The sequence below is a fragment of the Sminthopsis crassicaudata genome, chromosome 2 (genome assembly GCF_048593235.1).
Source record: "Sminthopsis crassicaudata isolate SCR6 chromosome 2, ASM4859323v1, whole genome shotgun sequence".
Lineage (NCBI taxonomy): Eukaryota > Metazoa > Chordata > Mammalia > Dasyuromorphia > Dasyuridae > Sminthopsis > Sminthopsis crassicaudata.
The window spans coordinates 625,749,590-625,764,846 of NC_133618.1; the positions used below are offsets into that span (position 1 = coordinate 625,749,590).

Genomic DNA, 15,257 nt, shown 5'->3' on the forward strand with positions numbered 1-15,257 from the left:
GCTGAACTAATTGGCCCCTAGAGGTAAATCGGCAGCATGGATTTGGAGCAGACAAGATGCTTCTTGGCTGTTTGGCAAAGTTGTTCTTTTCGTATTTACACATCATCGAATTTGATATGGAAATAGTGAAGTTCTAACCACAGTTGGACCTTGGTATTTTAAATAGTCCAAATTCACAGAAATATATTTCTGGTTGCCCCTTGGGCTTAACTGACCTATTTCCATGAATGAATTTAATGATAAAGGCTAATTATTTTCTAAGTGTTTTAATTTCTGCATTCACTTCAGATTGGCTTATATAAAAATTAAAATTACTGAGTTACTTATAAAAAATGCATCAGACCCATAATAAAATTGAATATTTATTTGAATTTCTCTTGGTAACAGTATTCAACATCTTAGCAAAACAAACCAAGTTGTGAAGTCTTTAAAAAAAAAAATCTATCCATTACAAAAAAGTTAAAATAAGCTGTTTTCTGTATTTCATGGCAAAAAGTGGGACATTGTCTATTTTAAAAAACTGCCATACACAGAGTAATGTTTTAAGAAATATATATTGTGATTCACATGATATGTTTTGTAGAATGTATACACAATATCTGAATGCCAATCTGAATGGAAGAGAAAAATGCGTGATAAAACACCACACAGCAAATTCAATGTTCTTAAAATGTGGTTTGAAGGGGGAGCTTCCTAGTGAATTAACTTAAAAGATCACCCATGGGATTAAACACAAAATGAAATAAAACAATAACAGATGAGATTGAATACAGAAGACATTCCATGACATGAAGACCTTCTATGATACTCTCATTTAGCACCCCCTCAAATCTGCTTGGTTACACAGTAAAATTAACTTAGTAAAGTGCATCTTTTAAAGACTTGTCTAGTGAAATAGCATTTTCAAGTATAAAACACTTAACACAAGACGTGCAATAACAAAAGTTAAATCATTATAGTGTAAATTTTTAAAAACTACTTTTAAAACTTTTGATTCACTATAGAATAAAGATGTTAATGACAGTAGTGTTCACATTACTCTCCAACAGTATGAATTGTGTGCTTTTTGTTACTTGGCAAATCTTTTTTTTTTTTTTTTTTGGAGTCGAACAAAATTAATTCAGTCTAAGCAATACTTCTTCTGTCATTAATAATCCATTTTCTCTGGCAGTGCCACCATAGTTAGATTTTTGGAAGTTTTGGTGCACTAACAACAGGATTTGCCTCCTGTAGATATCTCCTTCCTGCACTCTTGTAATCGTAAGTGCAGCCGTGGGTTTCTGCGTATCGATGAGTTGCACAGAAATTGTTTCCACATCTAAAGCACAAAGAAAGTGTGTATGAATAATCACATTTCTAAGATAGGCTCATAAAAACAGAGCTAGAGCTCCTAGTGAGTCAGATGGAACCTTTAGTTTTTCTAGGAGCTGCTTAGACACATTGTTTTCTTCCCACTTAGGAAAACTATAGCCACAAAATAATCTTCCAACCCCCCAACTCCTCTACTGTGCTAATTAAGGAATACTACATATTATAATAAAACACTTTTCAGGTGATAGAACGGGGGCCTAGTCCTCTAAAGAATATTAAAAATTTTTCACCTTCATAAACAATGTTCAAAATTTCCCTTGTAGCTTGTAAACTTAAGAAGAAAGTTAAGTTATCTTGGGAATTTAATTGTGGATGAAAATCAGATTTAAAATCTGCCAGCACTGACATTTGAAATTAAAAAAAAAAAAAAAAAAAAAAAAAAAAATATATATATATATATATATATATATATATATATATATATATATATATATATTATATATATATGAGAGGTCTTTTCAAATATGAGTCTGTATAAATGAAAAGCTCCTTAAAAGTAATGGCAAAAGTACTACTGAACCCAGAAAACAGATCTTGAAAAACATTTCCCCACCTTGGCAGGGGGAGGTGAGAAACTCTGGACCTCAGCTACTTTTATCAGGGACAGACACTTTATGGAACCCTTTTGTTTAATTGGTTCTTTGTTATAAGGGAAGGTTCAATCTGGAGGGAGAGAGAGAAAAAACTCCTCTTCCACCCTCAAGTAATGACTAGGATGTAGGTAAGAACAAAAAAATATTATCAATATGACTTTTTAAAAAAGAAAATTATTTGTATTAAAATTGTGTTAAGCAACTTCAGTTACTAGTCTGAGTGAGCCCAAGGGAAGCGGTTCTCATTGGACTAATTAGTACTTACATGAATTAAAAAATAATAGCCATCATAAAAAGGAAAACCATATTAAAAATTCAATGCAAGTGAAAAATTAAAATGCACTTGTTTTTCTGTCCCTTCAAAAGGAAGGTTCATTTTTCAAAAAAGCAAATATAATCCGAAGTTTTAAAATATAAGAATTTGCATTATAAAAGTACATTTGAAAATCTTTAAAAATTGTAAATATATGCTTCCCAAGTTCATCAATGTAATTATTCTTATTTTCACAAACTGATTATCAACTCTCTAAGTTTCTTCTCTAATAATAGCATATCTAACAACACCAAACATCTTCCCTTACAGAGGTTTGGGCTAAAAAATAATGATCTATTCTTCTGTTAATGCATCTAAGAGTTTCCAGGCCCCAGTTTCTTTTCAAGGACTTACATATTCTTTTCTGGCTATTATTTCTGGCCAATCATGAAGGTAGAAAACTGTTTGATTAAGGTCAATTAATTTAACATCATGGAACAATGGAAATGTAAATTATAACTTGAGCTTTTGGGGAGTGGAGTTTGAGGGATGGAGTTGGAGCAACAGAAATCCCCATCTTGGATAGCTCTACACAAAGTATTTCAATTTTTCCAACTAGGCAACCTGCCTGCATTCATAGCTGGTGGCTAGTCCCGTTTTCTTGCCACAAAGAAAGCAATGCTTGGATGTTTTCTTTTTGGTCTGAACAGGGGCTTTCACAGGGGGAAGATGATGGGTATTTTCACCTGTTTTGAGACAAGATATTTCGATTAGCTTAGGATAAAACAAAATTATATAAGATCCCACTCAGCACAACATATATTTCCTGAAAAATCACCTAGCAGTGTCAAAGTTATGGTAATCCTAGTACAATGTGAAAAATAATAGTGATCTGAATTATTTAGTTTAGTCCAAAATGTTTTGAATGAACTTACACATGATTTTCGTATAGGATTTACTCTATATTTTTAAAAAGATTCCCTCAACTTAGAACTAATTTCTTTGATAAACTAACAATCTTTGATTATATATTTCCAGTAATTTTCAGTTGATGTGAAACATCCAAAACAATGTTGCTTGAGGAACAACAATTCAGTTCTACTCAATTCACATTAAGCTTCTCTGAGAGATACACTGAACTACATTAGTAAATACAAAGATGAAAAAAAAAACCCCAAAAAACCCACCTGCCTTTAAGGAGTGTACAGACTGAGGAGCTAGGACAGGTGAATAATAAAGCAAAAATACCACACAAGATAGGGTGTGATGGGGCAGCATTGAGTGTATAGATAACCTGCATGAGGAAAATCTGAAGAGAAGGAAACATTTTTGGGAAAAAGAAATGTATAAGTTCTATGTTGTGACTGTCTGAGAGCTGCATTAGAGAGAGTTTTATGGAAGAGCTATTCCTTGAAGGAAACCTTAAAGATTGAGGCCGCTCAAAATTAAACTGCTAAGACTCTAGGTAGAGATGGAAACTAAACCTGAGAGGAGGCAGTAGGGGGCCTTAAAAAAAAGGGCTGATACTCTCTTATAAGATATATATATATACTCTTATAAGGTAACTTCTGAAGGATTTTTAGCAGCTAAGTTGCATGGCCAGACCATGCCTTAGGGAGATTTAGAATGGAAAGGTGAGAAGCTAGAGCCTGAAAAACCAGGTAAGAAGCAGTTGTAAGAGTCCAGGGAAGGAAAGCATAGTAAGTGAATAAATAAAAGCAGTTCTCAAGGGCTTCCCTGGGAATTGGAAGAGAAGTATCAAAAGAATCTCAAGCCCTCCACATGGGGGCAGACAACATGGCATGATGGAGTCTGAATGAATGAGTGTGGTGGCCCTATGATCAGAGAGAAAATTTGGAAGAGAAGTGACCAGACTTAGCAACTGAAAAAGTTAAAGATGATGAAACCTCGTGAGCTAACTTGGAGGGGCTGAGAGGACTCAGAGATGGCCAACAGGCATTTGGAAAGGTGGGGCTGAGGTAAAGTCCCGATGCAAGTGCGGATGAGGGAGGTATTGGTTCCATATACGGAAATTGAGTTCAGAAGCATATATGAGAATCTACAGGGGAAGGTATAGGAAAAGACAGAAGGGCTAGGATGGTATTGGGGGCTCCTGGCAACTTAAGTAGGATTGCATTGAATTAAGTAGGATTAAATTGGACACAGCAGAGAAGTAATGGTTAACCCCTATGTGAGGGGATCTTAGAGAGCAGCATCTCGGGAGCCAAGAAAGTAGAGACAGCAACCAGAAAGAGGAATTGGTCAATGATGGCCAACAGGGGAAAATGAAGCCTGAGAAAAAAGACCTGTGGATTGAAATAAATTTATATTTCAATGTAGACTGAAAAATCACTGAATATACTAAAAATCCTGTATAAAGCAAAATATTAAAGAAACCAACTATGTCTTAAAAGAAAATAATACTGACTACTGTAATTTCCGTGCTTCCTCCCACCAATGTTTTAGAAACACCCGTCTCTGGGTGTCTTTGGATTTGATGGCAAAGCCTAACAAAGGAAATCTCCCCTAGATAACCAAAGACCTCTTTACAGAACTGCCTCCCCATCTTCACTACATGAGTTCATCTGGACAAGCTGGCAAGTCCCTTAACCTTTCCTTGACTTCAGATGCATATCTGAAAGATGGAGGGATCTTCTTTGTTTTTCTCATATAATTAGTAGGAAGACTCAGAATATATAGGAAAGATCATAGAATGATAAAGAATCATCATACAGGAGTCACCATCATTCTGGATCTGCATTTTATAAACTATTTGTGCAAAATACCAAATGACATCTTTCCAGAAAGGAAGGCTTTATTCATCAGGAACAGATGAACAGGGTTCACTTCAGTATTATAAAGTCTTTTGAATTGCATCTTATTTAGTGCTTCCCAAAACTTTTATTTCCATAAATCAAAAAAGTGATTTTGTCCCAGCATGGAACATTCAAGGAGTAAGCATGAGATAGTAGTACTTCCCTACTTAGTCATTCATCCGTCATTCCTTTATTTAACAAATATTTACTGAGTGCCTACTTTCTGGCAAACTCTTCTCTAGCATATTTATCAGGCCTTCCACATCCTGGTCAAGGTGAAGGTCACCATAATATATCCTGAACCTTTTTAGGCAGGTGACTATCCCAAACTACCAAAGGGCTGGGAAAATGTAGCAAAACAAGTACATCTTGAATATTTATTATGAGCTCAGAGTTATGCTGAGTACCCTACATGAAAAAAATATTAGTACTAGGGTCCTGGCAATCAAGGTGAGGAGACAAAGAATACATCTTAGAAAAATAAGATCCTGAACAGAAGTAGATAAAAAAGAAATATATATTTTCAAAATTCTTTTTTAGAATATTAATTATATGTGAGTCTTTTAAAATAAAATTGAATCTTATCTATTCATCAATGCCGATTTACAAAATCTATATTTGAGAAAACTTAGGTTAGTTGATTATTCTGGAGTTTTGATATGTATTTAACAGTTTTATTTCTTTTCAAATATTTTTTAACTTGGTCCTCTTTCCAAATTAGCCCAAATTAACATTTTACCATTCCATCTTGTTTATACAATTCTACACTTAATTCATAATACTTAAAATCTCCTATTTAACCACCAAGTACAGTTAAAGTCAGTGACAAACCTATTAACATTTACCTTTCCTCAACTTTGAATAAAAATCCCCTCCCTGCTCCTTTCCCAACATTATTTACCCTTAAGGGCTGCTGACATTGGCAGGATCTATGCCGAAAAGCTTAGAAGTACAGTAAGTGGCACAAATGACCTGGTTTTTCAATGAAAAGCAGAGTACCTCTCCCTGAAATTTAATTTACTTGCAGTCTTCTAAAGAGCCACAAGATGGAGCTTATTTCTAATTAATGAAGACGTTAATATGGTCAGGTTATGTTGAATTAGGTAGATGTTCAGGTTGGATGAGTCTTAAGGAAGATTACATCTAATCCCTTCAGTCTCATGAGCTAAAAAGGACCTTAAAGACTAGTCTCATCTCCACCTGAGGCACAATTCTTTTCTACAACTTCTCTTTCAAGATTGAGCAAATATCTCATCAATCTTAAAAAATATATATTCTATAGTTTAAATAACACACTAGTGCACAAATAGAATCAAATGAAGTAACTTTAAGTACCCGGAAGTGAAAAAAAGAGTTAAATTTTGCTTTCTCATGGAAAAATGTACTATTTTTACAGAGAAATAGATTTGATTGGTTGGTTCTGACTTCATTGAAGGTAGAAAAAGATGAATGAACAAGATGGAGAAATTTTCATTTGTTTAGTAATGCATTCATTTTTTAGCAGTAGGTGAACCACGTGATGCCTGTAAATATATTCAAGGTTTCTTTTATGGGATCCTACTACATACACAACACCAATATATGCTCAGAAAGAGGCAGAAGGTGATGAGTTCTCCCTTATCTGACATCTTTATACAAAGGTTACATGACTGACCATGTGTCCAGTTATGAGATAGAAGGAATTCTTTTTTAGGTATAGAAACTGGTTAATTTGGAGTAGATAGCTTCCCAAATCAGTTCCAATTCTGAGATTCTGTGCCTCTTATAATTCAAGTCACAGCCTTGACTTATACCTGCTATGGTAGAAATTGTAAACTTGTTTAAATACTCCAGTTTCAACATTATTGGAAAGTTATTTAGGAGGTAGACATAAGTTATTGAAAAAAACATTTTTTATTAGCTACTACCTAGAGTCTTTAAGTGTACCTAAATCTGAAATGCTAAGGCTATTCTGAAAAACACACATGAATTAAGAAATTGCATTTGCTTATAAAGAACCTTTTGTCATTTCAATCAGCCCCAGAATGGCAATTAAAGGCACCTCTGGATCTTTTTTGCAAAGGTTCACTCATTGCTCCAATTTAGGCAGCTTATTGATGTGTCACTTGAACAGGGCTGCCCCTAGTCAGCCATGATCCCACATAGAGTAAAAAAAAAAAACAATGGACCATAGTAGTCAACCACTATATTCTTGAGCCTGCCTTTTTCACCAAGTAGAAGCTTCATGGTCTGTCAAGGCTAGCTTAATCTTCCTCTTCGCCTTTTCCCAAAGGATGGCTCTAATTGGCTCTGCTGTGCTGCTCTCATGGCTTAGACTGTCACTAGAGAAATGTCTCACTTTGAAAAGCACAGGATTCAGGAGTGCAAAAAGGCAAGCTGTTCCTATGCCTCCAAGATCACAGAACTGCTGTCTCATCTTCTCATTCCTAGCTCTCTTTTCTGCTTTAGAGATATTTTGTCACTCAGCCACAATCTTTATCACTTACAAGCAACATTATGGGGTTAGAAAAAGAGCACTGGAGTTGGAGACCTGGGTTCACATCTCACCTCTACCTACTAGCTTGCTGTGCGTCAATGAGGCAAACCCTACAAAGTCTTTAGATCTCAGTTTTCTCGAAGGTAGTTGGACTAAATGATGTCCAATTTTCTTTCCAGTGGTAAAACTATGGTCCCATCAATCAGGGTCAGAACTGCTATTAAGGATATTCACTACTCCCATCCTTCTTTTGTGATTTCCCTCACTCCAACAGCTCCTATTGCCTCTAGACTCTGAAAAGCCCTTTCCAATCTTCTTTCATTCCTCTTTCTCACAGATGACCTTCCATCTCCTACCTCGGACTTTTGTGCTCCCTATCCCCTCCTTCACCTTGACTCTGCAGAATCCCTTGCTGACTTCGAAATTCTGCTTAAGTTGAAGCTTCTACAATTAGGCCTTGACCAATCTCAACAAAAGTACAAAACCATACAATATCATTCTACAGACTAATTAAAGTACATACAGGTTGTCTCCCTTGACAAGAGTTTCAGGTTCTCTAAGCACAGGGACCATCTGAATGTCCTCATTCTACTCTCCCATATCTACCAGGTTCTGATAAACAGTAAGTGTAGCGAGCTGTCGTCTCTAGAAGCTGCTGGATCGCTCTCTGGGAAGAGATCTGCTGTGTCTACTCAAATCTCTCAGACAGATTCTTCTTCCTGTAACGAACCTTTGTCTCCATGCAGTTGCTGTTAACTCTTGTCCTTAGAAGTGACTTCCCTTCCTGCAGAGAGCCCCGTCAAGCCTGATGCAATGCAGAGTCTTTCTTCTTGAATCCTGGCTCTGAATCTCCTCCAGCTCTTATCCTTCTCCAGGCCGATCTGCTCTCTGCGCCCAGTGCTGTCTCTTTTTATCCTCCCAGAGAATGGGCGTGGGATAATGCAAGGGCTTCTGGGAAGAACCACCCCAGCCAATGAGCTTGCCCCCTCTATCAAGTCAACCTGAGTTCTCACCTTGTAATTGTCCAGAAAACCTGAATTCTCACCTTGTCACCATCCAGACAACCTCAGTTCTCACTTAGTAATCCTAACATCTCCCCCTTTCTTTTGATTAAGAACATAGGACAGTCATGACCTTGAAACATAAATCCATCAATATGGGAAGTATTACAGATAATTACATAAATTACATAAGCATATAGTAACATAGTAACATAACGCATGCTAGAAGTATATAACATAATCAAATAATCATAAATTGAAAATTTATAAATGTCCATAAGTCCATTGTCCATTAGTCTCATCTTGTGTGAGGAAGTCTAATGATTCCTGCTGGTTTTTAAAGTTCTTTAACAGTCTTCTTATTATCCATGCTCTTTCAGTGTCAGATGTTTCTTAGATCTTCTCCTTTATTTTGAGGTCTTTCTCTTTTTCTGTCTCTCTCTGATGGACAAGGCGAATATGACTCGTTGGCACCCATCTGATTCCTTCTCCTGCTGAAGAAATACAAGCAAACCCTCTCTCCCAGGCATTTAACCTATCTAATTACCTTCTATTTACCACTTTCTAAATCTCTTCTCATCATCTGACAATTACATTGGAGTTGTTTGCACTGGGCACAGCCCTGTTGGTTTAAAAGGCCTGTATTCTCCCCAAGTGTAATCCATTTTTGCAATCTGATTGCCTTTTGACTGACTTATCAGGTAATCCCTTTCTGCCATGTGATTGCTTCTCTGCTGATTGATTAAATCAGAGTCCTGGCCTTCTAAAGGTTCTTTGGGTGTAACATCAGCTGCCATCATGTCCCAAGTCTTTTTTGCCTGGGGCCCTGGACCTGGGCCCCTCATCCCATTTCCCTGAATTATTCCACACTCTGATGCCCAATGGAGTCCTCTGTTGCATTTTGGACATGGGGTTTTAGGTCTTCTTTCACCCTGTCTTCTCACTGTATCTCCATACCTACACTGAGCTCTTAGATGCCCAATTTTTCCACATTGAAAACATCGCCGAGTTTCTCTAGAAGGCCCTTGCCAGGAGGGACCCTGTCTTTCCACATTCATCATTGTCCGGGTGTAAAAAGCATTTGTTCCCACTGTAGCACAGCGTCTTATGATCTCCTCTAAAGGAGCATCTTTGTCATTGGCTGGGGTGGTTCTTCCCAGAAGCCCTTGCATTATCCCACGCCCATTCTCTGGGAGAATAAAAGAGAGGACTCCCAGAGACAAGAAGAAGACTCTGAATTGCATCAGGCTTGAATTTTACATAATTCATGAAATTCCGCAAGCCATAATAAATTTTCTCCAGGTTCCAGGCATATCCTTGCTATGGATTTCCAATCATTTGGGGTTAGGACTTCATAAGACAAACCATCTAGTAACATTTTGACATAAGCTGATGTAGCCCCATAAAGGGTACAACCTTTTTTCAAATCCTTAATTTTATTCAAATCTAAAGGTGCATATCTTCTCCTTTTTTTACCTACAGAGTCAATCTCTTCAATCACAGGATATGCATGTATAAAATCACTTATATCCTGTCCTTCTCTCTTAGCTTTAACCAATGCTTTTTCTAATCTTGTCATAGGCTTAGGCTGCTTCACAGGCAATTCTGTTTGTGTTTCTGCCTCTTCCTCTCCTCCTTCTTGCTCCACCCCTGAAGGGTTAATTGAGGGAGGAGATGGGAGGTGCTCTTGTGGCTGTTGCTCAGAATTGTACTTAACTTCATTGTTATCTGATTCATCCTTTTCACCTAGTTTAGTTGACACTTCCCCATTTTGCTCCTTCATCTCTTCCTTTAGAATAACATTTTTTAAAGCCATTTGGATTAAATTGTAGGTATGAATTGTATCTTTGGAAACTGAGTTTGGTCTGGAACCAAAGGGTAAAATGTCACAAAGGTAATTGTACTGTTCACCTAATTGCTCTCCTACTAATTCCCATTCATCTGGATCCAATTCTTCTTCCAGAGAAAAAGAAGGACATATAACCTTCACAGTTCTTAAAAGTTCAGTAATCTCCTCTAAAATTATAATCAATCCTTGGCTTTTCATAACCTTGATGATGCTCTCTAAACATTTTCCTTGAACAGAAGGTGTTTGCCCCATTTCACTATAAGAGATTCCTGGTTTAGCCCTTAACAAGTTAAGTTCCTTATTTATCTATTAGCACGCTCACTTAATCTTTAACAAAGTTTCCTCGTTACTCACGGTTCTGGGTCAGAGAGACTGAGATCTAGATCGGAAGCTTTTCCACTGGAATCAGGACCGTGTCCGTCCCTGTTCGGGCGCCAAATTGCAAAGGTCTGGTCTAGCTCCTCTTGTCAGGATAAGCAAAAGTCCTTGCCCCACGTTGGGCGCCAATTGTAGCGAGCTGTCGTCTCTAGAAGCTGCTGGATCGCTCTCTGGGAAGAGATCTGCTGTGTCTACTCAAATCTCTCAGACAGATTCTTCTTCCTGTAACGAACCTTTGTCTCCACGCAGTTGCTGTTAACTCTTGTCCTTAGAAGTGACTTCCCTTCCTGCAGAGAGCCCCGTCAAGCCTGATGCAATGCAGAGTCTTTCTTCTTGAATCCTGGCTCTGAATCTCCTCCAGCTCTTATCCTTCTCCAGGCCGATCTGCTCTCTGCGCCCAGTGCTGTCTCTTTTTATCCTCCCAGAGAATGGGCGTGGGATAATGCAAGGGCTTCTGGGAAGAACCACCCCAGCCAATGAGCTTGCCCCCTCTATCAAGTCAACCTGAGTTCTCACCTTGTAATTGTCCAGAAAACCTGAATTCTCACCTTGTCACCATCCAGACAACCTCAGTTCTCACTTAGTAATCCTAACAAGTAAGTACTTATTTATTGCTCACTGATTGGTTTTCTGACCTTTTCATTCTTTTTTTTTTTTTTTTTTTTTTTGCATCTAATTACTTCTAGGCTCTCTGTGAACACAGTATTCTAGAGTCAAGGCTTTACTATAATATAGCAAACCAAAATGAAAAGAGAAATCTGTGGCAAATTCTTTGTACAAAATGAACATTCAATAATGCCAAATTATCTTGCCCTTAAACTCTCTATTTTCCTGAAATCAGTGAGACAAGATTCTCTGAAATTATATAATTTTATGTGAAAATTTGATTCAATCTTACAGAAATCAAGCTTACACATTACAGTTCAGACTACATTCTCTCAATCGTTTTTGCATGTTCACATATTCATATCAAGTGGTTCTGGTCTAGATATATAAATTCACTGGTTTAGGGAAATCCCAGTGAGGAAACTCCCCCTACTAAACAAGATCACCACCTCCTCTGCAGATGATGGTCTTAAGAGAGCTGCCTGGGGCACTGAGAGGTGGTTCTAGGCCTTGAGTTCAAATGTCACAGGCAGGATCTGGATCCAGGACTCCCTGAACAAAGACCATTCTGCTATTGCTTTCTTGGTAGATACACACTATCATATGTTGTGTATACAATGGGGTGCACTTATGTAAAGAAAGGAAAAAGTAAGTATCTATAACAACTTACATATGAATCCTTGATAGCTACGGATTTTTAGGACTTAGAATCAATCGATTTATATTTTTCCAGATGGACATTTCCATTTTGGGGACAAAGGCATGATCATTGTTTTTTTCTTTTGACTCCTTGCTCTCTTAGCACAGCACCTGGCACAGAGAGGGAAGGAGAGAAGGAAGAAGGGGAAAAAGGGAGGGTGGGAAAAGGGAGGGAGGAGGGAAGCAGAGGAAGGGAAGCACAGAGGCAAGAAAGAAAGGAGGGAAGAAAGAAGGAAAGGAAGCATTTATTAAGTGTGTACTATGTGCCAGGCACTGTGCTAAGCACTTAAAGATATTTTATCATTTGATCCTCACAACAGTCCTAGCAGATAGATAAGCATTATTCTTATCCCCATTTTATTGTTATGAAAAGTGATTTGTTCAGGATCACAGCTATAAGTCAGAGGCTGGTTTTGAACTCAGATATTTTCTGACTTGAGACTAAGACTGGTGTCAAACTCAAATAGAAATGGGGGTGGGAGTGGAAAGGAGAATAAACCATAGATGTGAATCCCTATGGGCCACATACTGACTTAGAAAATCTTATGGTAATATTACCTATATTTTATTTTTCTGTGTTTTGCTAATATTTCCCAAATAGACATTTATCTGACTCAGGTACATGTAGCCCTATGTTTGACATGCCTGCTTTAGAAGGTTACCTTTTCATTAGAAGAAAGATATTAGAAATGGAAAGAATTCTAATTAAGCTTTATCTCTGGCTCTCTCATCAGCTAGCTATATGTCTGGCTAATCTTGGGATTAGACTAGTTGTTAATTAAGGTTTTAGCTCTAAGATTCTAGAATTTTGTGAGTTATATTCTGAGTTATAAGGCACAGACTAAGAAAAAGCAAGAACTATCTCAATTAACTAATAAAAAGGGTAATCAAAATCAACTTTAAGAAACACAGAATTGTTAATTATGCAGGGTGTTTGTTACAAGTCTTTATGCAGTTTTAAAATATAATATTGGAAATAAAAACATTACAAACTTACAAACACATTAAAAAGGGTAAAAAATTTAAAATAATGAATGTCTTATTAAATTTCAACATAACTACTATCTTGTGGTTTTATAGATTATTCCAGATTTTCAAACTTGTAACAACTTTCAGCAGCTGCTTCTCAGTGACTGAGATCTGAGTTTTAAAAAGATCATCCAAAGAATATTTTGATGTGCACGTGACAATTTGGTTGTGACCCCACAAAAACAAGTGTAATGGAACTAGATCAGGTGCCCAAGTCCAACTCCTAATAAGAACGTGTCATCCAGAAACCATTGATTGTGCACTGAATAATGAATAGGGGGCTCTATCCAACTTGTTAAAAAATTCACCAAGTAAAGTAAGTACAGAAGAACCTGAGGTTTCCAATGACTGTTGGGTATGCATGTAGCATTCATACTTCTGAAGTTATTAAAGCTTAAAACTACACTATGACTCTTGGCACATCCAGAATTTGGTAGCAAGGCATAAAACCACAAAATGCTTCTGAAATTGAGGCCCTTTAGACTTGGAAGTGACTTTACAAATGTGGAAACTAAGGCTCCAGAAGGTGAAATGACTTGACCAGATCACAGAGCTGGTAATGATGAAGGCAGGATTCCCAGTCCGGTTTGGACACTCCAAAATGGTGCTCTTTTCACTAGACCAAAACCAAAGAACTCTGTTAAAGAATAGGTTTCAGGAGAAGAACTTTGCTAAGATGAAAGAATGCAAGAAGGTGACATAAAGGAAGAGGGGCAAAGTGAGACATAAAGATGAGGAGGCAGGCAAAGTGAGGACTAGATGAATGTTTAGAAGCTTAGCTCAAGATCTGGCCAAATTCTAAGGCTGAAACAGTGAGTTGTTAGGTTATGGGGGAAGCCAGATGGGGCTGCTCCCCCTTCAAATTCCCTCTCCTTTGAAGCACCTGCCCTACAAACCAGAACCTTAGATTTGCTGGGGAGCATAAGGAGGGAGGTCAAGTGACCTGGCCTGGCACCTATCCTGTGCTTCAGAGACAGGACTTGAGACAGGACTTGGCCCAGACCTTTTCAGCTCCCAGGCCTGTTTTGTTATTTCCCATGCTGCCCTTAATAGAAATGTAAACAAGGTTGCAAATGCGGAAAATAAGTGAACATAGTCTAGTTTATGGTGTTTAAAGTTAGAATTTGCAGGCTATTAAGCAGATTAACAAAAATTACCACTGCATCTGACCCAAAAGACAAAGAAATATCATTAACTATGGGAAAAATATAACCTACAAAAGGTTTGAGAAGTATGACAAATTCTAACACTAAAAATGAATGGCCTAAGTTTCTTCTAAAAAATTGTAAAATGAATTAAAAAATCTAATCTAACAATATACTGTTTACAAGAAAAGGCAAAGTCTGTGTGAGAAAAGGCAAAGGCATGAAAAATGGGTGAAGTCAAAATCTGTCAGGGAAATGCAAATGCAAGGACCAAGTTTCAAAGACTTCCTCATGAGGTAATATTTAAACCAAAAAAAGCACTGAGGGTAAAAAAAAGGAAAAAAAAGATATCAAAGTACCAATTCTTCCTTTCCTTCCTCTTTCTAATCTTTACCACCACAGGAATCACAAGAATTTTTTCCAAACAATAGTTTTTCTTACATAGATGACTTTAAATACAGAAAAAATATAGTATATAAAATTTATTTCATGAGGCAATAGTGTTCATCTTAAAACTTGATAAAAGACTACACTAAAAACATTATAAACTAATTTCACTCATAAACAGAAAAAGAAAAATATTAAATGCAGTTTTTTCATACAGAATATAAGAAATAAGTTAAAGGTATTATTTATCACAACCAAGGATGGTTCCCCCACCTACCGCAGGAATACCAGATGGTATTGAATAAGAGGATATTATTAATATAATGTAGGAAATGAAGAAAAAAATCACCTGACATTATAAGCTGTAGAAAAAGTACTTAACAAAGTTGAAAATTCATCAGTGATTAAAAATCCTTAAACATAGTAAGGTCATCTTCTAACATGACAAAAGTCTTTACTTAAAACTTAGAACAACATTATTCCCAATAGAGAAACCACCTTCCTATCATTTCTCTTAAAAACAGAATGAAGCAAAAACAGCCTGCTGATATTTCTGTTCAACACATTACTAGAAATATAGCCAATTGAAATAATGTATGAAAAAGAAATAAGAGATTGCACATAATTATGTACTTATGAAATCAACAAAAAATC

At 36.9% G+C, this 15,257-nt stretch overlaps 1 protein-coding gene and 1 long non-coding RNA gene across 12 annotated transcripts in view; one reads left to right on the top strand and one right to left on the bottom strand.

The window, feature by feature from the left end:
* Positions 1-15,257, top strand: part of LOC141558727 (uncharacterized) — a 49,427-nt gene that overhangs the window by 10,709 nt on the left and 23,461 nt on the right. The gene's annotated exons all lie outside the window — the stretch shown is intronic.
* ZFAND4 (zinc finger AN1-type containing 4) overlaps positions 1,140-15,257 on the bottom strand; it is a 64,622-nt gene continuing 50,504 nt past the window's right edge. For 9 of the 11 annotated variants that reach the window (XR_012487125.1, XR_012487124.1, XR_012487122.1 and 6 more), the window contains 2 exons: positions 2,846-2,963; positions 1,140-1,318 (listed from right to left, as the gene is read on the bottom strand). Coding sequence is in view for 6 of the 11 variants with exons in the window: in XM_074296341.1 (XP_074152442.1) it covers positions 1,183-1,318; positions 2,846-2,963 (254 nt within the window). In the remaining 5 variants the exon portion in view is untranslated. Of the gene's footprint in view, positions 1,319-2,845; positions 2,964-12,013; positions 12,154-15,257 lie in introns of all 11 variants that reach the window. The other 2 variants (XR_012487121.1, XR_012487123.1) reach the window with 1 other exon arrangement.